The sequence below is a fragment of the Trematomus bernacchii genome, unplaced genomic scaffold, assembly GCF_902827165.1.
Source record: "Trematomus bernacchii unplaced genomic scaffold, fTreBer1.1, whole genome shotgun sequence".
NCBI lineage: Eukaryota > Metazoa > Chordata > Actinopteri > Perciformes > Nototheniidae > Trematomus > Trematomus bernacchii.
Genome location: NW_022987714.1, coordinates 18932808 through 18957384, shown reverse-complemented (window position 1 = coordinate 18957384; position 24577 = coordinate 18932808). Strand labels below are relative to the sequence as shown.

At 39.9% G+C, this 24577-nt stretch overlaps 1 protein-coding gene across 1 annotated transcript in view; it reads right to left on the bottom strand.

The window, feature by feature from the left end:
• The window catches only part of pard6a (par-6 family cell polarity regulator alpha), a 32543-nt gene extending 9750 nt beyond the window's left edge, over window positions 1-22793 (bottom strand). The window contains exons 1-2 of the mRNA XM_034141958.1: window positions 22393-22793; window positions 14045-14267 (exon numbers count right to left, since the gene is read on the bottom strand). Of these exons, the coding sequence (XP_033997849.1) occupies window positions 14045-14267; window positions 22393-22536 (367 nt within the window). The 5' untranslated portion in view covers window positions 22537-22793. The remainder of the gene's footprint in view (window positions 1-14044; window positions 14268-22392) is intronic.
• Window positions 22794-24577: the final 1784 nt, after the last annotated feature.

Here is a 24577-nt window from a genome sequence, read left to right as displayed (position 1 = left end):
GGCTTCCTATTTTGTATGGACATGCTTTTATTTTGAAGGAGAGTTAGCGCTGTTGACAGGAAGTTGTTGTTGCTATGGAAACAACGTGACGGAGATTAACGGAGAAAAAGTAATATCTACATATAAAGACGGAAAAAGTAAACAATAACGTTTATGGTTAAGTGTTAGCACCCCCCGAAGAGGCACAAGCTCTTATGTTGATATTGGAGATTTCAATAAATTCAATTTCAAATAAAAAGAAAACGAAAAAAAACGAATATCCGAATAACGAAATTGAAACCCGAATAGTACTCCAACGAACGAATATTCGGATATTCGGGTACAGCCCTATTAGTAACTGATACTTGTGGTGGAACAAATGTTAGTTACATCATGTTGCTGTTGTGGAAACTAATCTCTGCACATGCTTTGTAACTGCTTTCTGCACATGTCAATCCTTATAATCTTTCTCTAATAGCAGTGCTGGCCCGATCACAACCCCCACATGATCCTAAATCAATCAAGAAAGATCCAGGAGATCAAACACCATCTGACCACAGACAGGGGTTACTATCTCCCCCATACACCACTGAAGCTTTGATCAAACCTGAAGTGTGGCTGAAACCTACAACGTCTGACAAACCATGCCTCAGCAGACAGTCAGGACACAGACGGTCATTAATACGGCTTCACAAACATTTTTTCTATTAGAGACCACCCTGTGATGGGATCAGCCTCAATGTCAAATCGGGCCAGGGGCATAAAGTAGGCCTATTCCCCCTCCCCCACTTCCTAAATCTCTACTTCCAGAGTCCTTGCTCAGGTTTACACCCATAGTCAAACTTTGCCTTAACTTAAATTTCAACTCCACACCTATTACGTTCTGTGACTGGAGCTCGCCTGGTTGTGAAGCTAACTTGGTGACAAAATGTATCCACAGAAAGACAGACTGGAAATTAATATACAGTCGGATTAAAATGAATCTCTTTTCTATTTCGATATTATTCAACCTGATTACATATTCCTGGTGCTAATATGTGTCTCCAGTTTTCACATTGAGATTTAAATTATATCTGATTGATCTATCCAAAAGAGCTGATTGGAAGCTGCATCACCAACAAAGAGGGGGGGGGGGGGGGGGGTGTAACACGCAGAGACATCGTTTAGGGGTAAAGGGATCATAAATGTTTCTATACTCGCAGTCTGACACACACAGAGGGATGAAGAGCGCAGGGTTGACCATGCTCTTGCTCTTGGTCTTGCTGATTATTTTCTGATGCTACCAAAGCTCAAAACAAAGGAACCCAGGGTTGAAAATGCATTTGCATTAACACTTGTTATACATGTTCAATGTTTTCACAATGTGTCCCTGATCAACTCTGGAGTTTGTTGAAAATCCGTCATCAATAATCTTTATGTGCATTCACACCTGTACTTTCATGACGGAAGCCCTATTCCATTGCAATCCGATCAACCAAAGCCCATCTTCATGCAAGATGTACGGGGGTAAAAAACACCTGTCAAAGTACTGAAACCAACTCTACAGAAGGTGTCTCCACGAGCACATTTAGGCCCAGGCTCCACGGGAACGCATACGGCAAAACGCATAGGATTAACGCAAACGCAATCGCCAAAAAGCTTCCGCCCACACGCAATATACACCGGATTGTGTCAAGCTACACGAGACAGCTCCGTTTAGATCCAACCGCTGGAAAAGCTGCAGTACATATGCCGAGCCTGTACGTGGCGCTGTAACTTCCTCCACAAAAGCAGCAACTTCCTCCACAAAAGCAGCGAAGAAGAATGGTTGTCATGGCTGCACTTCTGTTTATTCTCCGCGGTGGGGGCCGAGGGAACCGGGCAGAGTTTTTCGCCGGTCAACGTGTGTTAAAGTTTAAATCTTCATGCTTCCTCATGCAGCAGCTGATCCAGTAAGTAAACCCGACAGTAAAAATAAACATATTTATAACTAGTTTAGGTAGTTTGAGAGGTAATTAAAATAGCTAAGGGTGGTGATCTGACTTGAAGTGTGTGTTTTGCTCCCGCTGCATCACAGCGGGAGGAGCTGCGTGTCTCCGTCCTGTCAGATTAGACTTCACTCGCGTTTATGTCCATATCGAGATAAAGATAAATAATCTGAATTCAGTGTGCAGTGTACTTTTGCGGGGGTGAGCAGCAGAGGTGGGGAGAGGCGGGGCTATTGCGTCGTCATTATCAGAAACGGATGACCGTATAGGCTACCACACGGCCCCGTTGGACCCCCCAGAGGGCTCCGTTCCCAGATCTATCCACCTTTGGACCCGTTGTCGTTTGCAGGGTCCGTTTCTACCGTTCCGTTACGGCGTCGTGTAGCTTAAAGGGCTATACGCATGAGAAATATGCGGATTCAACCCGTTTTCGTTCCCGTGGAGCCTAGGCCTTAGTCACGATGACACACACAGATTCACAAGCTGAAAAAACAGTAGCAGTGTCGCAACTGGTAATTATATGTTTCTATCACTGTACTTATTAACTATTAGAAATCCACACAGTCTGACACATTGTAATTGTTGTGGCATTGCAAGATCAATATAGGGCATGGAAAGTCTAACTAGGCATGCAGACAGGCAACTGTGTGTTGTGGTGTTGCTATGAATCCAGAGGCAAACAAACCAACCTGTCATTTATTAGCCTGCATACCAGCCTTTACAAACTATTTGAATAAAAATCTGCCTGTGCCGGCGGAGGGAGAGGACCTGCTGTGATGTCATTGATCGGGGTGTGACCAAAAGTGCAGGGTGCTGAGTTTCTGCTCATGAAGAGCACTGATGGAGCTGTTAGTGAGTCAGTGTTCATTGAAAGGAAGCAGACTGCTGTGAGACAGGGAACATCCAGGATCGACTCGACATCAGTTTAAAACACGGCGTATATCTGGGCTTCTGCTACCCAGGAGCACGTCTGTCATCTGCAAATAACCTCCACTAAAACATTTGGAATAGTTTACAGAAAAAAACTAATCTAAAAAGAGCTGAAATTTCTAGAACTAAAATAAAGAGGCACTATTACCTCGCATTTCTTAAAACAGAAAATAAAAGATGTATTGGTTGACATGCAGAAATACATAATTGTAATCTAAATATATACCTGTTCGTATTATATTACAAAATAATTATTGAGACAGCCATTGGAGGAGACTTTATGTCAACAATCAAAACGTTTCTCTGTAATCACCACCAACAGTTAAAGTGTTCAATGAGAAAACCTATACTTTGAAGAGTGTGTGTAGTGTGTTTGACATCTATAATGACACCTAACTATAGTACGTCACCAAAACTAAACCACATTCCTTCAGCAGCACCTGTACGACCACATTCTATATAATGACATGCCTCCCAACTTCCTGTCATTCCGTCACGGACCTACTAATGATCATGTTTTCCTGGCTAGACTGCCACGACTATGCTGATAAAAGGACATTATTAATATTTCAGCGGCTCTTGTTTGCTAAGCTTCTTATGTCAACGTCCTTTTTCATTACAGAGGACATTTATAACAAACATATCACTGCCATAAATAGTTTACAATTTTCTTTTAACTATAGGGGAAGACTTCAGGTATGATGGCGAGTTCAAATAAACCCACACAATTCAACTACTCAACAAAGAAAGTAAGATATGAGAGGGAGAAACATTTGAAAGAAGAAGCAAGACAACGCGGGAGAACAGCCTGAAATAGAAGAACTCTCCGATGCTAGCGAACACTAGAAAGAGCTAACAGCTAAACTTGAGCTACAGGATAACGCAGAAACGCTACGTGTCGGGCTAGCCACCTTTAGCAATAAGCTATGATACCAGGTATCCACATTTAAAGACAAACTGAAGAGCGATATGAAGGAGAAAATCAGCTATCTCCGACAAAGACAATAAGCTCACAGAACAGCAACGAGCTACAGACGCAACAAATTAGCATTAGCGAAGCCCAGTCACACATAGCGGTGTGACTAGAGGGGTAGTTGGGGATCAAGGAGCAATACTTTTATTTATTTTTGTTAACTATGGGCAAAGAAAAATACCTTCAGGTGTGTATTGTTGTTCCTTAAGACCTAAGGAGCATGCAGAATCCTTTAAATGAAAACAGTTTTATTAAGACCTAAATTCATGTATGGCTAACAAAGGGAGCAGACATTAGGCTGTGCACTAATAGGCTATACATCGGAGTAAAGGAGTGTGTTTGCATCTGTCTTTTCATATAAACAGAGTGCTAAAAGGGTTCAGTGTAACTGCCATCACAGCTGGATTACCTTTAGGCATAAGAAAGCTGTTAAGTGTGTTAGTGGTTGTGGTAAATACACCTGCTATAATGACTCTTTAGTCACTCAGAGGCAGCATGGCTTGCTCAAAGTACATGTACAATAATGAAACTGCTCTTTACAATCAACGGGCAAATATATAAGAAAGGGCAAGAAAAAGCATGTCACACACACAGACACACAGAAACAAAGTGAAGACAGCCTCTCTGCTGGAGACAAATACCTGACCTGCTGCATTCCTCATACAGCATTCTTTCTTTCTGTCACACACACTGTTTCTCTCACTGCCTGTGTGTGTGTGGGTGTGTGTGGTCATTAGGTCACTCTCACAGAAGCAGTATCGACCAACGGATAGCAGTGTAAGAGCAATGCACACACATCTCTGATACACACTGTCTCCATTTAGAGTGTGTGTGTATGTTTGTGTGTGTGTGTATGTGTTTCCTGACAGACAGATCCTAGGTGGAAAGAGCCAGACTGAAGCCTGAAGGCACAGACACCGCTAAGCCCCGTCTCTCACACACAAACACACACACAAACAAAAAGGATGGATGCTTGTTTGCCTCTTTGTGTCCGCCTGATGATTTACTAGCAACTTCCACTAAAAACCCAGAAATAAGTCAGCATTTAAGCGCTTCCTGTTCCCTCCCCTTAAGTCAATGTTTTTTAAAGATGTTTTTGGTGAGATACATGACATAAGATCTGTGGTTAACACAAGCTGAAGTGATTTTCACATTTTATTTAACAACATAAAATGCATCAGTAAATACCCCACTGGTGAATGTCTGAAGCTCTATGTGTCATAAAAACATGACTAAAAATATGACTACTAAAAATGATAAATACGTGTTTTGCAATATTCCAAAATTCCAATGGAAAAATCACATTGGTCAAAAATCGAAGGGAGCCCTTGTGATGCTAACTTTTGGGGTCAGTCTACAATGATGTTTAGGCTTAGCTGTTAGCTATTAGCTGTTAGCAGCCCATGGACAGCACAGTCCCACATTAACAGAGCCAAAATGAGGTTCTATGTTATCTTATGATGTATTAAAGCTCTATTGAGAGAAAATCGATCCGGGGTGAAGGTAAATTATTATGGTTTTACACTGTGTTAAACTCTAATCTTGTCAAATGTATTCTGGCGAGAACTTAAACAAGGAAACAAAATGACATATGTGAAGGTAGTGTCTTTTTGAATGTGTTTTGGATAAATGACTGAGAAATGGTTCGTGTTTAACACAAGCTTTAGAGATTACCACGTTTTGTCATATACAACGTCAGTAATATCCCACTGGTGAATGTCTGAAGCTTCTATGTATCATCAAAATAGAAATACATTAACACTGCACAACTCTATTGGATAAAATCCCACAACGCACTACTGTATAAGGTTTTGCCAGTGAATGGATAGAGAATAACTGTAAATGTTGGGTTAGGGTCTTCCCATGTGAACGCAGTCTGCCAGCACAAGATGCTCCAAGTGGGCTTAGGTGAAACTTGATATTGTATGTTTATAGATTTGATGTGTGTGTTGTTCCATCTCTAAGTGAATCAATGATGTTTAACCCGAGTTTGAAGAGAAGAGATTGTGCTGGTGTTCATTTTAAACCTACATGTTATTAAAATGTTATAGTAAGATGAAAATTCATGAAGTTGTAGTTGGTGGTTAGATTAGGGGGATAGCTAATGAATGCTAACAATGTACAACCTAAATAAGGTAACAAACATTAGAAAGTGTGTTTATGTGTTAGGAAAATATCACTCCACACCAGGTTGAGAATCAATAATCAGGTACTAATTTAATCTTGCAAGAAGGAGCAGAGTTAAATCACATACAAAGGATATGGTTTAACTCACACACATGGGGTATGTTGCTCAACGGAGCAGGAAAAAACATCAGGCTTATATAGTCCAAAATACAGGAGATAACAACAAAGTCGTAAATCGAGGTGGCGCTAATATCAGCCGCGGGTGTCGGAGAAGCGTCGGGTCATCTGTGATGGGTCATCTGCGACGTCTTCTGGACTTCCTTCACGCCTCATAGAAATTAGATATGTAGGAGACAACAAGTATGTGTCTGTCTCCTCATAAAGATCAACAACCTGAAATGCCCTGCCTCCTCCTATCATAAAGAGGCAGCTGCAAGGTCGTACACAGTTCAGAATCACACATGATATCAGTGCATTAAAACAAACCCAAAGAGGAGACAACAGTATTTTCTCCAACATTATGCATGTGTGAATACACATTCAGTAGTACATTGACGCACTGTGGACAGCAAAAAGGAATAATAAATTATATATTCAAAATATAAATATTATAAGCTCTTTGTTAAATAAGCCGAAGTCCCAGCGTCAAAAGATATTAAAGAAAACATAATGAGATGTTTCTATGTTATAACTGTTGGAGCTTGGTTTATTGGTATGAAGGCCATTCTTCCCTGGCAGACACTGAGAACAATAAATAAGTACTAACAATAATAACTACTGCCTGGATTATACACTGACAGACGGTCTGACCTATATCTGACACACACTGTGACTGTACTCACTGTCAGTCTTACTGGATTGTACGTTGTGACAATAAATTACACTGCAATTTATTAAAGAACAGGGTATGAGAATAACTTAAATTAAACTTAAGCTTTATAGTGGCCAGCTGATCTGTATAAAAGTGAGAATGAATACTTATTTAGCTAGGCAGGCTCCTGCAGCTTAGAGAGTGATTTAGTGACTGACTGTAACAATGGGTGCAGACTAATAGATAATCATTCATCAAATATTAATTTGGATCATGTATGTCTGTCCCAAATGCATCATATGTCTGTGATCTGCAGCTGTCATACTGCACGAGTGTGTGTGTGTGTGTGTGTGTGTGTGTGTGTGTGTGTGTGTGTGTGTGTGTGTGTGTGTGTGTGTGTGTGTGTGTGTGTGTGTGTGTGTGTGTGTGTGTGTGTGTGTGTGTGTGTGTGTGTGTGTGTGTAACAGTAGCCTCACCCTGTAGTGCCCACCATCTGGAGCCAGTAGGCTGCCATATGGCTGAATACTGTGGGGGTCTACAATGGGCTTGTGTAAAACAGAGAGACACAGACAGGGCACGACATGACCCAAAGTGCACACATCATGCTGTGAGGCTTCGAGGTATTAATCCTTACCATCTAGTCACTAACAAAAACAACAACAACAACAAAAAACAACAACTGGGAAATACAATTCCACACTTCTCTTTAAGATATCATATTGTATTTTTGCCGGTTGACATCATTGTATGAAGCCCCATCAGCCTGGTTCATTGTGCTACAGTACAATGTTTTAAAGATTTTTTCTGGACCCACAATGCCTTTATTATAAAAACAGATTTGAAGGGGAGATGACAGGCGTACCTGGCCCCCAAGTTGGAATTGAATCAGTGGGAACTGAACCCTAGTGCAGTGATTTCCAGTCACTGTGTCGTGGCACACCAGTGAGAGAGCTCTCAAAGCTAGTTCCTTAGCCGCTGAACTCATATACTGTATAGGCTACAACTGTTTGGGTTGTTGGTGTGCCGCGGGATTTTTTTAATGTAAAAAATGTACCATGGCTCAAAAAGGGTTGAAAACAATTTCCCTAGTACATAGGCATCCAGCTCTACCAGGTGAGCTATCTGGCGGCCCATTTGGATTTGTTATAGTGAAGCAGGTAATACATTAAGTAAATGAAGATCAAAAAGTGTCATTTGATAGAGAGTAAAGGATATATCTCATTTAATCATTTGCACACACATTGTTTTTCTGCCAACGCACTGACAAGATGCCAAGTTGGATTGGAGCTCACTAAATTAGAATATACTAAACCAGTTTTACAGGTTTAGTTCAACATGCAATTATCTTTTTGCAAAAGTCATATGACACAGACAAAATAAAAATATCCTGTCCTCTCCATACCACAACATTGCTAGTTCATATCAAACTGTTCAAATCTTTCATTCCTGACCATGACATTTCGACAGCAACCTCTGTTTGTGTGAATCATTAATAATGCTACAATATGATCATCACATTTGTGTTGAAATTAGCTAGAGAAGAGATGTTTAGCTGATGGACAGCACAGTCCTGCTTAAACAGAGCCAGCATGAGGTGCTATGTTATCTTGTGATGCATTCAACAAGGGGAAACAAAATGACATATAGTAAGGTAGTGTCTGTTGAATTAAATCGGCTTTAACTTAGTTTGTTCTAGTATTGCGAGATCCCTAAAACTGACAGGATTATTAACAGTGGTATTACTTTACTTATTACTTCTGATCTGAAACAGAACTATGCGCACAGACTCGAAGCTGAAACCTTATGTTTATATGATATGTTTGGCTGTTAGTGGTCATGGATGTTGATGTTGTTTTGATATTGTTTCAAACATTTAATCAGCAACCTTTTTCCTCCATTCATAATTGTTGACATGTTTCGGGCAGAAAAGCCAAATCGATTCTAGTTTGATATCTCCCTATATTGTCCATGATAGTGAAGTGATTATATTTCAGTTTTAGACAGTTTGAGCTGAAATGTTGCTTTTCTATTATATTTCTATCAGGCTTATATACTTTCTTTTTAACAAATGTATGAGATTTTATAGCCTAAACGATTAATCTACTAATCAAAAAAATAATTGTTCCTGCAGCCCTATCAGGTATTATTCCTATCTTTAAATGCATTATTAATAATTTAGTCCCCTTATTCATTAGCAATGATGTCACAAATAAAGTGTTACTTGTTGAGTTTTCAGAACACGATAGTTTGATTATGATGTATTGTAGTTGTATTGTACCAAAACATTTGCACTTTGTACACAATTTGCCTTAATTGGAGTAGAATATTAAAGTTTCTTAGCATCAGATCCTCTACTTCCTCTCTTTTTCCAGTGAGCAGTGTGCACTTGTTGTGCCAGCAGTGGCAGAGCCCCACCAACAACATTGACTGTCTTCCTTATGTTACAAGTCCTACAGAATAAATTCATTCCAAATGAGTCATTTCGATTAGAGACTGTGACGGGGGGGGGGGGGGGGTATCAGGACAGAAGGCTGACAGGAAGCCTCTTCTTCTGCAGCTCTCTGATTCACACTCTCTCGCCTTCTCTACATCCCTGCGTCTCGCTGCCTGTGCATTAATATTTCATTTCCTCCTCCTCTCATCATGTTATACACAGATATCTTCAGACGTCTAAAGCCAGCTCCATCCGCAGCTCTGAGATTTCACAGGACTGGAGGAGCTTTGCCACTCACAGCGAGAACATTATAGAAATATATTTCTATCTATAGAAGCAAGCCTGTCTGCAACTGTGGCAGTATTGTGTGTGTTTATTTCTGGAAAGTCATTTCTGTGGCAGCCTCTGGCAGGGAGAAGATAAGGCCCCAATTTGTTTTCATCCCTTACTCTGTTTTCCCTTCTCTCCCTCCACCTGCTCATTTCCACACACTCCACATGCTGGGAACTGTAGGCTACCCACTAATAATACTCTACCAGCCACAGCATATCATGGATGATTTCATTAAACATTACTGCAACAGTTATGGAAATGCAGACCCCTCTTTAGTCCCTAACATTACAAATAGACTATAAGGAGATATCCAGGACAATCGTTTAACTTGAAATATTTCCATGTTCACTGCCACAGCCCTAATCATTTTATACATTTTAAGTGATGTCATATTTCTTGCTCTAAGGCAGTTATTAGGAAAGTTGCACCTAATGTACAACATGTTTTTAAAGAGCTACTTTTCAGGTTTATATCAGTATGTACAGTAGTGTCTCTACTGTGACATGTCTCCATGCTTTAATGTTCAAAAAGCCCCTCTTTTCACCCTCTGTCTGAAACCAGAGCCCAGTCTGCTCTGATTGGTTAGCTGGCCGGCTCTGTTGTGATTGGTCAACCACTTAGCCTATCATGTACCATTTGTTGGAGCGCTAGCCAATAGAAACCCAAAGAGCATAATAGGGCCTCTTTAATGAATATCTGTGGCTATGGATATTTTGTGCAGAACTACCACTGTACTACTCTTGTTGGAATGTTACTATGGCTACAGCTGTAATGATAAAACATCATCGTTACCACAGCTTACAATGTAGTACTTCTATAGTGTTAACCATGGTAATAGTACTACAGTACTACAATACGTGAAAAACCACCACCGTTGTATTAATTCAAACAGTTACCATGGTTACCTCTTTCATTCACACAGGATGAGACTGTTCCCTGGGCTATCGCTGCATTACTGATGCAGAAAGGCGTAATTCATTTACTGTATCAGACCATCAACCTCCTCTATGTAATGCTTTCAGACCTCATAAAACACACGTACAAATACACACTCACACACAGTGGTGTCAGTGTGTGGAGCTGATATGATTGATGAAGTATTTTAAAGTAAGATGATCCCACTCAGCGGATAATGGCTTATGGCATATGGGCTTCTTCCACTCTCACTCAAACAAACACACACATACACTAGCGCACACACACATACTGTACACACTTTGCTGTAATTGTGAGGACCGTGATCCCACAGCATGTTGTGAGGACGTACATAAACACACTCACAACCCGACATAATTCAGTGCAGTAGTGACTTTTAGCGCCATGTATTATTTTGATCTAAAATATATACTTTAAGTTATAGTTGAACATATGATTTATAATGATTTAATTTATTGATATATATTATTTAGAAGTGTTAAGCTATTTATGTAAATATATTTAGATGATAGACACCTTTTTTGTGAATTAGCGATCAACCTGTTTTGTGTGAGTGTGACTTTTAAATAGACAGGTGTCCTCGAGTTAGTTGGTGAGAAAACTACAGTTTTCCATCCATACTATTGGTTGAATTATTATATGCACAACTATACACATTATTTGACACATTCTTTTTACAATAGATTGCATTTACTAATTAAAGGTGGGGTATGTAATTTATTTCAGAAACACTTTTTGTTATATTCCATGGAATGCTCTTAACATCCCGATAGCAATGAATATATTAAATGCTTTGACAATAAATACATAACATTTTTTAATCTGTGGAAGCCGTGGCGCTGTAAAAAGCACGACCAATCATTTTAGCCGGCCCGGCTAAAATAACTGGATGGCCTACCTGCCTGTCAGTCTCCCATCTGTGCACAAACTTATCTCGTGCCCTCATTGGTCATGTGTGCGTTCGTGTGTGTTGGAGGAGGGGCTCTGTAAGGAAGTGGCAGATTTTTTCTGGTTGTGTATTTTCAAATTCTAGCGCACTCGAGCTGGTTTCTCCAAAATTACCTACCCTACCTTTAAGTAATATTTTGAGTTAACCAGAGTTTATTGTTAAATAAATCATTTTCTTGGCTATATTAAACAACTTCTCCATCCGTGCTTTTTGGGAAATGTGTGTCGGAAGTTAAAACTACAATAAGCCACTTCAAGTGACCCTCTATCTTGCTAAGACTAAAATAATTGATGGTTCTAAATCTAGCACAACCTGTTCACTCTATCAGTGTCTTCCTGTAGCCTGAACATCCCAAACCAAGAGAGAACAGCCTGCGCCTGAACTCTATCAGCTGTTAGAGTGTCTATCTTCACGTGGACGTGTCGTATAAACAGGATTACACTTCGGGGGTGAAAGATTACCTGATTGGGTGAGTAGATTTTTAGTTGGCCAACTCATGCCCTAATCCTCACTAATGACGTGCAGGCTAATGCACACTGGAGATTAAATGACCCCATTTCTCCTAATGCAACATGTGTGAGTGTGTTTAAGAAATGGATTTGATGAACTCCTGAAACGTTCGTCTCTGGTATGAGTCTTGGGTTAGCAAATTAAATAAATCACCCTGCTTTACACAATGTTAAAACATATATAATGTATTTCTTCTTGTTCTCTCAGTCCTCTTTGTATTAAATATCTCACTTTCCCTAGCTCTCTTCCTCTCCTTCCCTCTCCCTGACCACTGAGTTAATCTTATTAAACTAGCAGCTGTGATTCTGTGGCAACAATAGCGCCTTGCTAATCAGGAGATTAGCATCATTACATCATGAATTATGCAAAATACAGACACAGCAAGAGAGGGAGCACTCTCCCACAACAGAGTGTCAGTATACAAAACAATTATCACACAGATAATACATAATAGCATGTGCACTTATTCAGCTAGATATGAACTCTAGGCCTGTCGCGATAATCAATAAATTGACTTATCGTACGATAAATAAAAATGGACTCGATAACTTTTCTGAGCTCGATAAATTGCCGTTTACATGTGTGTTTGTTTACATAAGGATGTGACCAGAATTTTAACCCGGCACGCTGTGAGGGGCGGGGCTCACACACAGCCAAGTCAGGAAACTCTGCGTGCAACAGTGTCGCAACCAAATTAATAAAATAGAGACAAGCAGGAGACAACGTGTGACTTACTCGAGGGGAATTTGAAGTTAAATGGAAGTGGTTGCAAAACCTAATACCACATCTCCGGTGTGGGAATATTTTGGATTCAAATCAACGAGGCGAACCTACGGACTTGAATGAGCCGGGCGGTGTGTCGCATTTGTTTAAAAAAGGTAGCAACAAAAGCTAGCAATACGACCAACCTTAAACTGCATCTGAAACACAACCACCCCATTCCGTTTTCCCAGCTGGGAGCAAACACGGCAGCTGGAGATGGAGAGCCCCCACCTTCCCTACAGTTTACAATCAAAGATACATTTGCCTGACAATGCAAACATGTTGGTGTTCCTTGCTCGAAATCTTTGAAATACAGATTTGGATATGGCCTGTTGAGGCCTCTGGGTCTTTGTATGGACAGTGGACTTGACTGCTATTTTAAGGAGGTTTTTTTTGCTTGTGAGACAATGTGTGCTCATATATATATGAGAGAGAGCTCTGTTTTCCAGCCTGAGTCTATTTAATTGATTGTTTTGGTTGTGTGTGATTTAATTAATTTTGTATTATTTAATTTGTTTTATTTATTATATATAATTTATATATTTGAATATTATTTCACATTTAATTTGCAATGTTGGATGTTCAATAAAAAGTTCTGTTTGAAAGGATGTACTTGAATTATTATTATATATTATCATTAAGTCAGTGGTCTAAAATGGTCTTACAACGTTGCCGACAATATTATCGTTTATCGCAATAATTTCCGGGAAAATGTATCGTCCAACAAAATTAATTATCGTGACAGGCCTAATGAACTCTTTATCTAATCCAACGCACAGTATGTCAAAGTATTAAATAATATGTTCAGCTGACATTATGATTATGAGACAGTTTAAAACTACCTTAACGTCTCTGCCTCCATGTGAATAAGATACAGAGGGTAGCATCAGTACTACCAGGAGAGAATTAAGTCCCGGGAGAGTAGGGATTTATACCTCTGACACACGGTGAAATAATCTGAAGTGATGTGTTTGCAATGTGTAAAAGAGTCTCTTTTCAATCGCTCTTTGCTTCCCTAGACAGCTGTGTCTAATGAAGTGGAAGAAACATCACACAACATGGCCTACCAAGAGGAAGAACTACATGAAAACAGAAATGAGAAGCAGGCAGGCGGAGAATCTTCAGGTGGTGCTGTGTATAAAGAATAAAACATGTTTGATGTGGAGAACAAGGACCTTCCCTGCAGCTGTGCAAAACCCCTGGCTCTCACACATCTAAAACAATACTCATCTATTTTCAGAGAGCTCCAGTGAGTGGTTAATACAAAGAGATGCCCGGGTTCTGATTCATATCTTTTCCATGTCCTCCCTCAGTCCCTCCCTAATGGTCTTACCTCTCTTGGTTATGATGATGCGGAGCAGCGGGTTGGCTAACGACACAGCTTTGTAGAAGTTGTCGTCATTGTTGATTGGAAGGAGGTCTCCTTGGACGTCGGCATATCCCAGCAGCACGTCCACACCAGGGATGCGGTGGATGGTTTGGAGGAGGCGGTAAAACGCTGTAAAGCCACCCGGGCCGTTCCTCTTCAGAGCGAAGCGACGGTACTCTGCTTCAAACTGAGGAAGAGAACAAACACAAACATCAGATGGTGTTTTCCCCTCAGCAGTTTCTCAGTTTAGGAGATGATCAACGTGTAATTTAATACACAGACAGCTGAGACAAAAGAGATACCATCGCCGTTTAAAGTAAACATACTGATCTAAATGTGTATCTCGCAGCTACCAGGACGGAAAAACTGTCAGATACATACTTTCAGATGACTTTTTAGTAATGAAGTGTGGCAGAAATGAGTCCTTAGACCCGAAAATATGTTAGCATTTTACCACTTTCTGTTCCCACCTCTCAAGGTCAAAAGTGTTTTTTAAATGTTTCTGGCTAGATGCCTGAAAATGTGGTTTACACAAACTGAAGAGCTTTTAACATCTGGTCTACGATATAAAATATGTCAGTAAATACACCACTAGTGAATGTCTGAAGCTTTTATGTGTCGTAAAAGCGGCTGTTGCTGCTAAATAAGATGCTAAATAACACTACTAAATGTCATCACACCTAACATTAGCCACCTTTACCTTAGCAGTGGTCATGCGGATGTAGTTTATAGCCTAATGTTAGCTTTTTCTTCTTCTGGTGATTACATTTACGCTTAAAAAATCATAAAAGTGGCGTTTATATGTGGAAATGATGCCAATAAATGCCACAGATGTTATTTTCTGCAAAATTACAAAACCCAATGAGAAATCCCATTGGATGTTTTTCAAGAGAGCCCTTTCGATGCTTACTTCCAGGTCGGCCTACAAAAATACATCATCCCTACGTCACTCTTCATCATGTGTGGAAGTGTTATCATGTATCCCAGCTCAGAGAAGCATTCTGGGATGACAAAGACAACTCTCACTTGGCGTCAAACACCTGCTTTCAGGCTCTGACTCACACCGTCTAAACACATCACATGCCAAATAAGAGAAAGCCAAAAAAAAGCCACGCCAAGATGAAATATTTAACTAGGATCACTTTATCCAAATAACTGTTTTTTTTTATATTGATACGCAGAGACAGCACCTTCTATTTTCAATGGGATTATTTTCTACCTCACAGCGCGCCTGGTCGGCAGACACAGCGCACCGCGCCGGTAGAGTGGCCGGTCACATCTTTATGTAAACAAACACGCATGTAAACGGCAATTTATCGAGGTCAGAAAAGTTATCGAGTTCATTTTTATTTATCGTACGATAAGTCAATGAATTGCTTATCGCGACAGGCCTACCAATAGGCGCTTTCACACCGGAGTACTTTTACCAGGAATAGTTCCGATAGTTCTTGGGATTTTGCTTTCACACCAAAAAGATCTGGAACTAGAACCTAGTTCCTGCGAACCTTTTCACCCCTTTTCAGTCCCTGCTAGAGAGGTGGTACTTTCCTGGGGAGGAAAAGGTTCCAATTTGTGATTGGCTGGGCGAATTGCAAACCACGCCTCGTAACACTCCGAAAAGTTTTGTGAAGCCGCCATTTTATTTGGCAACACAAAATAAAATATGGGAGCGGTGGAGTGATGAGGAGGTGTCGGCGCTTCAGCCAATTTACCCGGGACTTCGGGTGGCAGTATACGCCGTGTTGTTTGCGGCCTGCCAGTAAACCCAAAAGCAGAAGAAGAAGTGACGTTAGCGGCTTCCTTTGCGTAATCCTCCCTCAGGGACTTATTCTGGTGTGAACGCGATTTACTAGGACTAAGTACTGGGAACTAAGTATGGCAAAGTACTTGGTGTGAAAGCGGCTATTGTGTTATTTTTAACCAAATATCTCTCAGAGGGCGTGGGGAGTGGCTCCTTATTTTCATCTAAAGTAACAGACAGAGAATCAGCACTTTTGAAACAGGGCTGAAACAGAGGGGTTTAAGGGATGCTACAATGCACAATCTGTTTGGTATTTCGAGTCAAACACAGAGACATGTTTTGTATATATCTGAGACCTATAATAAAGTAATGAAAAACAGTATAATAGGGGACCTTTAAATGTCATGGATCTGTTACCTGACGCCAAGCCACTGAACCTTTACCACCTTTTACACCGTCATGTTTGGTGGTAAACATTCTGCTTGGGTGAAATGCTGGGCACATAAGCGACAAGGTGTCTGCAAAGTCATCATGAAAAGTGTCAGGTTGATATGCTTTTTTCTACACCGTTATAATCGATAATCAGTTGCACAGTATGCATAGTTTATATTCCTGTCTGATATATAGAGGAGGGCCGGGTGGTACGGTTAATACCCAAGCCCACCTGATCCATGATTATTTGGGGACCAACTTCCGTCATGTCCCTTGGTTTTAACACAACTTTAGTGAATGACTATAATAAAATCCCTTACCTTAAAGTAAGCATAGTCTGAATCAGGCGTATTTTTGTAGGCCAACCCGGAAGTTAGCATCGCATGATGAAATGCAGTGGTATTATTCCATTGGATTTTTCAATTTTGCAGATAATGAGATATTTGGCAAACAAGTTAAGGACAATCACTTTTATAATAGTTGAGTTGTAAATGCAATCAGAAGGAGTAAAAAGCGAATGTTAAGTTAGTCACGTCGCCACCGCTAAGCTAAAGTCAGCTAATGTTTGGCGTGATGATGTTTAGTAGTCTCATTTAGATACTTGTTAGCAACCGCTGTTTTTATGACACATAGAGGCTTCAGATATCCCCAGTGGGGTATTTACTGACATATTTTATGTTTAACAAGAAAAAGGTGGAACACTCTTAAAGTTAAGCGTCATGTTGCGTCATGTTGCGTCATGCCCCCGGTACCGGGGGCATGACGCAAAATCTTGCAAGAAACAGCGTCTGAGGGCTTCTTAAGATTTAACAAACTATGAATGTGTCATATCCACTTAACGGGAAGAAACTCAGCTATCAGACAATATTAACAATTTTTAGCTAAACAAAACACAAGGATAATAACAAAGGCTCTGAATTAGCCCTGAGCGAAAAAATGCTAACGCACTTAGCACAGAACTCACGTTAAAATACCCTTATTACTTATCGGCTCTGTACAAACAAGATATCGATTAGCAAACTGAGATTCCACAGATTCCAGAAATATAAGTATCATCACTGAGCGGCCAGAACTCGCGGCATGGGAAACAAAACCAGACATCACACAACGTAGCTTTAGGTAGCAAACACGGGACATTGTCCTTTTTTTGCTGTTTCTGATCAAAAGTTGTGTTCAATGGCATTAAAACGATAAAAACGCTGCTGAAGGTTAATCCATAGGTTAATCCAATGTGTCTGTGTCACTTTTAAATGATTACTGATAATCCATCTTCATATTTATGTAAATAACGGAGATTTCATATTAGCTGCTACCAGAGTGTATGACAGCTTCCGGTTTTGGGTATTCTGGCTACGCATCACTCATTCACCAATGGGTAATGTTTAGATGGATTTTAGGAACTTTCCCTCGATTCTATTGGCTCTAACGGTTAAAAAGAGGTGTCAATCATCAAAATCGACCGAGAGGGGCCAGAGATAGGTCAAATCCACCCAAATGACCCCAGAAGTGGTTTTTCTTTTCTAAATCTCTCTAAAAAGGTCAAATGTCACTTGTTTTGCATCAATCTTGATACAGGGTACTTATTATATGTGACCCGCTCTATCGAAATCAGTCGGAAGTCGCAACGGCTCATTTCAAAATAAATGTGGATTTGTGTAAAAAAATTGTTTTTCGGGGTTCGGGTGTTTTGTTTGATTTTAAATAAACAAAGTCTTGGCTTTCAGAATATGAAACTTTTATTTCCAAAATCACACGATAAATACATTTTTGAAGCTTGTAAAGGGAAGATTACAGCTCTCACTCGCCACTCTGCTGTTCCGCAACGCTGCTTCCCCTCCCTCCGGCTGAAATGTTGTTGTTTTTACATTGTTTTACATTGCCAATTTTGTTTGTTGACTTGTGAAGCCCTCTGAGACAAATAGGATTTGTGATTTTGGGCTATATAAATAAACTATATAAATAAACTTACAGAGAAAAATTATGAATGTAAGGCGTATAGTAATCATAGATAACACGGCAGGGTCCGTTACAGTTTGTTTTCATCTGATTTCAATTAAACAAAGTCTTGGCTTTCAGAATATTAAACTTGTTTCGGCAAATTCAGATGATAAATACAACTTTGAAGCTTGTAACGGCATAATTACAAGCGGAGAACGGAGTAACTTGACGTCACAGCAGGCATAACAACAGCCGGTGTTTCTCGTGAGTGTTTTCCCCGGGAAACAAACACAATGCACACAAACGCAAAATTACACAAACACACACACACACATACACACACACACTCACGAGCTTCCCCCAGACCAGTAATCCAAACGAAAATATCTTCCCTCCGTAGCATTTTGATCATTTGCTCCGCTAATAATCAATCAGATCGATGGATTCCAGAGAAGAGGAAACTTTAAAGGCCTTTTTCTCAAAATGATGACTCGGTGACAGTCATTATATAATGTGACATATTTTGCTTAATATTTGGAGTACAAAAACAATCCTGATATCATTAGAAAGCTAGGAATCTCCTCTTTCCAACAGTGTATACAACTCCAAATGTGTCTTCGGGTCAATGCGACTGATTTCGATGGAGCAAGTCACATATGTTATAGTTTGGATTCCTAAAGCTTTTAGTCTACTATCCCATCATTCAAGGGTGGTTTTCACTATACATTAAGTAATGTTTTTATTTTGGACGGACACTATAATTTACATTTTTTTACTATGTTCAATCGGAATTTACTTTAAAATTAAAAACTTCTATATTGATTCTGACTGGTCTACATCCAACTCACAGGTTTATCATTGCTTTGAGAAAAAAGATTATTAATTTACCCCTTTTAGAAGTGAAGTTATAGTCATTTGTTCTGGGAATGTAATTTTCGAGCCTGAGGCCTGAAAAACAGGCTTGTGGCTCAACTGGTTAAGCTTGTGTTAACCACAGACCTTATTTCAGGCATCTAAAAAACATTGACTTTGAGACGTGTGAATAGGAAGTGGTAAAATGCTAACTCATTTCCAGGTTTTAGGACTCATTCCTGCACCACTCTATTAGGAAAATGTTTGAACTCTGGTCAGGTTGGACCTGTTTTCAGCTCATCTTGGTGAATTTGGAAAGCATCTGTGACAGCTGTTAACAAGCTGGTTTGTCCTTCCAGGTGGTGAAATGTCTATTGTTCTGTGGAGCTAGCTGGACACATGTATAGCCTACAATTGACATGAAATTGTGTTTCACAATTTACTATGCCTCATGACAGATTCATTCTTGTGCACAATTCTTTCAAAAAAGTACAAGGCCTTGTTTAAGGTATTTTCTGAATATTGAAGTACACAGCTCCATTCTAAACTTCTTTTCTAAATCTCTAAACATCCGTTTTTTGACACTTTTTCTTAAAATGAAAAGTGAAGCATAGCGTTTAGTGATTGAAGTAGAGAGAGACCTTTGGGGACCAATCCAATGATGTGATGTTAGAGCAAATAAATGCTCATCATTGTTTGACAAGGTGTGATTGTACCACAAAGGAAATATGTTTTTTAGGGTTGGGAGATTGAAACTGGCAATCGAAACAGTGGGAATACTTTTGTCTAGCTCAATGCATAATGATAGGTTAATATATTTATGTAAATTCAATGAAAACCTGTGTTCTATGAACTGCTGCCACAGCAAGATACTGTTAGAAAAGGTTGCAACACAAATGGGCTTGCCAAAGTATTCACCAAAATAGTCACCACTTAACTCCACTTGAGAGAAACAAGTAAAACAACATCTTTACATGTAAGTATAAAGGATTTACTGACAAGCAATGACAATGATGTAGTGGGCTGCATTTGATCCTGTAACATTGTATAATATCAATTTAAGCTTATAAACGTAATAGAGTAGCCTGCAAAAATGAATTATGCTTAACACTGAAATCTGCTCCAGTTACTTTAATTTATCTTTCATTAAAGGAACTCCTAGCTGTTAATGTAATGTACTGTATACATTTCTTTGTCAATACTTTTTCTGATAAAGATGCAGGAAAATCAAGTGACAAAAGAGAGAGAGACACTGAGACAAAGTTATCTTATTGTTTTGTAAGTATTCAAATTTATATTTTTGTGTATGAGATTATCAACAGATAGGCAGGGTATTAAAGATGTCATTACGGACTTTGAGTGAACGTTTGTCCCATGCATAGTGAATTGGTACTGAGAAAGTTATTCCCTTCTCACCCTAAAATCTTTCCCTCAGATGGTGATAAAGCAAGTATTGACAATCTGAATCAGATCAGTGATTTGTTTTCATTATTTCAGTAAAGTCTATACATATGCAGCTGTGATCCTTTAGAAGAGATCGAGCACAGGTCAGGAGAAACTCACAGCTTCACTACAGTACCACTTCCGGTTTCAGCCATGGCACATGTCAACAACACACTGTGTAAATATCAATGACAGAGAAAGGATCTACTCTCCCTACAAGAGAGCAGCACTGCTCCACGAATCATTCTCACACAGTCTAGTCACACAACTAGTCATACAGGTTGTCTCTCAACACTTTTCTTCAGCAAACATGTACATGCTCCTTACTGTAAGAAACTGTTAACAAAACAATTGCAGCACTCCGTAAGGGCCCTAAAGCTGCAAAACAATACATATTCTGAACATTATTAGGGGGGGCTCAAATGAGGATCCTCCTTCAGCTTTTATTTTTCACCCCAGAAATGTCAAAGTTGTTATGAAGCTATATTTAACATTCAGATTTGGAGCGTTCAAAATGCCTGTTAAGTTATATCCAAAAAATAAAAAGTAAAAGGACTATACTCCATACCTACAAATACTGCATATTTGTTGACCATATGTATTCTCGCTCCTAAGTCATTGAAATATTTGACTCGAAACTTTAAGTAGGCTCGCTGTGAAGAAGGCTTCTTTTCACAGTGCTACATTATTAAGGCATTTGTATGTAATAGGTATTTTGATGCTGTCATTGCTCTAAGTACAAGTCTTTACAAGAGGAACATACTGTCTTATTGTTTGGACACAATGTCTGTGCTGTCTTTGGTCGAGACTCTATGGAATTTCAAGCACAGAAATCAAGCAAAGAAATACAATTACTACCGTATAATATTAAAATAAAGATCCTCAATATACTGATATGTTTTGCTTGTAGTGATTTTAGTGTTTATTATCATGACATAGTATGAAAATCAAAACTATTTGGCACAGTACTATCAGCACAGTGCTCTGTCTGTAATAATACAAATATACAGCTGTCAGATGTCCTCAATAAGTGGACAAATTAGTCAATACTAACAGAAATAAGCCTAATCGAATAACATAGGCTACCACTCATTTCTATTGTATACAATTTCGTTTGTATTTTTTTGGTGCACATTTCTGTTAATTTCTGTTCTGGTACATAGCATATATTGTATTTTTCCTTATAACTTGTTGTAATATTGTTTTATTTTGTTTTGCTGCATACTTTTTGTTTATGTGTATGTCTTGTTAACATGTATTTTTATTTGTATATCTATGTTTTCTAAATAGTTGTTATAATAGCTTTATTTGAACCTTTCTTTAAATTAATCCCTTTTACTGTATTTGTGTGCTTGGAATGAATGCCTTGCCTTATGTATGCACCATTACACACCAAAGCAAATTCCTTTTATGTGTAAACCTACTTTACAATAAACCTGATAAGGATTCTGATCTTCCAACAACATATACTACTACTAATTGAGGTTACTGCGTATCCTTGAGTCTGTTACAGAGCAGTAATTGGATGGAAGTGTAAGGAGTGGACAGAGAGGGAAACAGCAGAGAGAGGAACAGATTGTGGAGGCTGAGTAGCAGAGTCAGTGTTTTGACACCGGGGGGGAAGACAGAATAGATGCGGAATAAAGTAGCAGCGGCCCGGGGTCGGGTAGCCTAAGCCCCCCATAGCTTCTCCATAATAGAATATCCCCCTGAATTAGCAGTGTGAAACGGTTACACGTAGTGTCGGTTCGTGTGTTGGAGAGAGTGCGGAGGGGGGAGACATCACGTCGCCCTATGTTATTTGAACGACAGCGGAAGGTTATCTGTGTTGTCAGTGCACCGTCAGCGAGCGCAGTATCCTCTCATCAACGCTGTAATGAAGAGTCCCCATTAGCCCACCACTCACTTTGCTCTTGACCTCCACTACGTTGTCAGTGAGTCTTAACGTCGTCCGGTGCTGCTGCTGCAGCTGCTGCTGCTGCTGCTGCTGGTGTCTTGACATTCTGCTCCCCGGTTGGCTGCTCGGCTGGGGCACTGCGGATAAAAACATCCACCGGAATTACGGTCGACGTATCCTCCTCTGTCCTTGGGAACAATTCAAAACATGAAGCAGGCGAAGGGAGCCGAAGCGGTCATTTCACCTGTCGGTTAATTTTTCCTGCTTTCCCAAAAAAATAAACAAGAGCCAGGTCTCGCGCCAGTGTCTCGTGCCGTCATGTGTCACAGCTTCACAGCGCGCGCGGTTATGACTCGGTTACGACACGAACAGGGAAAAAAACACAGCGCTCGCGACAGGTGGAGTCCGGTAAATCCGGTATGGGATGTGAGGTACCGGTGTAACCCGTCCCCCTCTCCTCCTCCTCTCCTCCTCCTCTCCTCCCCCTCCAGACTGACGACACGGAGGACACAGCGGAGGGGGCGGGACATGACGACATTACAGCTGGCAGGGGGGTATCGCAAGCCGATTGAGCTTTTATTCATTTCTGGAGGATATCAAAAAATCAATTCTTACTAGTAAGAATGCGAGTTCTTGATGTCACAATACAGACAAAAAAGTTAAAAGGTGTTATTCTATGATAAAATATTGATCCATGTACAGAGTTTCAAACCTCAAAGATTGAAGTTCATAATTGAAGTAATGCTCCCTTTTGTTATTGTTTTTAGGTCAGTGTGTTATAAGTGACGATGTATGCTTTCTGAGAGAGAATGTGCTTATTTTGAGACATTTATAAAGCTATTTGGAAGTGTTACGTTTTGGAGGTGAGATTAACTGTTAACCCAGGATGCATTTTGGTAAAGCAGACTGTATTGACACTAATGCAACAATAGAGACAAGGGCTTGTTGGCAATTTAAAAAGAAACAGTAAAGAACACCATTAGGCTACAAAATAAAAGGACCTCTATACTGTCAACAGATGCCCCTTGAAATGTATTGAAGTAGCCTACAACACGAACACACAGAACTTTGTTGCAATAATGACAGTAAGTGTAATTCTTTACTTACTCCGCTGCCTATTCATAATAATGAACAGAAGTAGCAACAACTTCTTGTAAGCAAATTCAACAAATATGCTTTGTTACTTGTTTGTTTGATGTAGCATTTTGGTTTTGATTTTGATGTTTCACCATAAAATGTATATTTTCTTGTGTCAAAAATCGCCCAAAATAACTCTGCCAAATATGTACAGTAGGTGCATTCCTTGTGTTTTACATGAAAAAGCTTATGTTTAAAGCATTTTCATCAATTGTTTTTCATGTGTGTGTCATTTACATCAACAGCCAACTGCACCCAGCTGTCCCCCTTATTGCATATTGTAATGTCTAATCCTGTAAAAGTTAACACACAGTTCAGTAATGAAGAGAATGGAATTTGCATTTTAAAGCACTTCAGGATTGGTTTCATGTAAACAGGGCACCTGATCCGTCTTGTCAGAGAGTTTCAGCTGGGTTAAAAGATGTTAACAGTTGGGGAAAAAAATCTATTCTGTATGTAATATTGCACTATGCAAATGAACTTTTCTTGAACGGCATGGCATTCTAGGAGAACAGCCTCGTGCAGCTATGAGGTTCAGGATAATCTTTTGGGGAAAATTGGGTGCAAAGGTCTTGACCTCAGTGTCTTCCAACATGGCTGCACAGACACAATGGGACCAAAACCGCAGTTAACCTTGCTCCAGGAAGCGACACACATCACCTGGCTGTAGCTAGGGTAGGGTAAGGGTTTGAGTAAGGGTTAGAAACTGTTACTACATCACTTTACCAAAAACCACAAATGAAACACCAACCCTAACCCTAATACTCACAAATAAGTTAAAGTGGACAGTAAGGGATCTTTAGGTTAACTGCTTCTAACCGCATGTGTCCGTTCTTTATGCTAAGGTAGGCTAACAATGTCCTTAACTTCATACTTCACTAGCAAGGACCGTGCCACAACAGTATGATGTTTGTAGATTTAGGCCCAATCCCAAACCACGCCCTACACCCTACCCCTACACACTCCCCCTCCGTGACGGAGTGAACTCCGTGGAGGGACACTCGCAGCTCAACGAGGCTCCCTCCTGTCAGATGGAGGGAGTAAATACAGCGGCAAG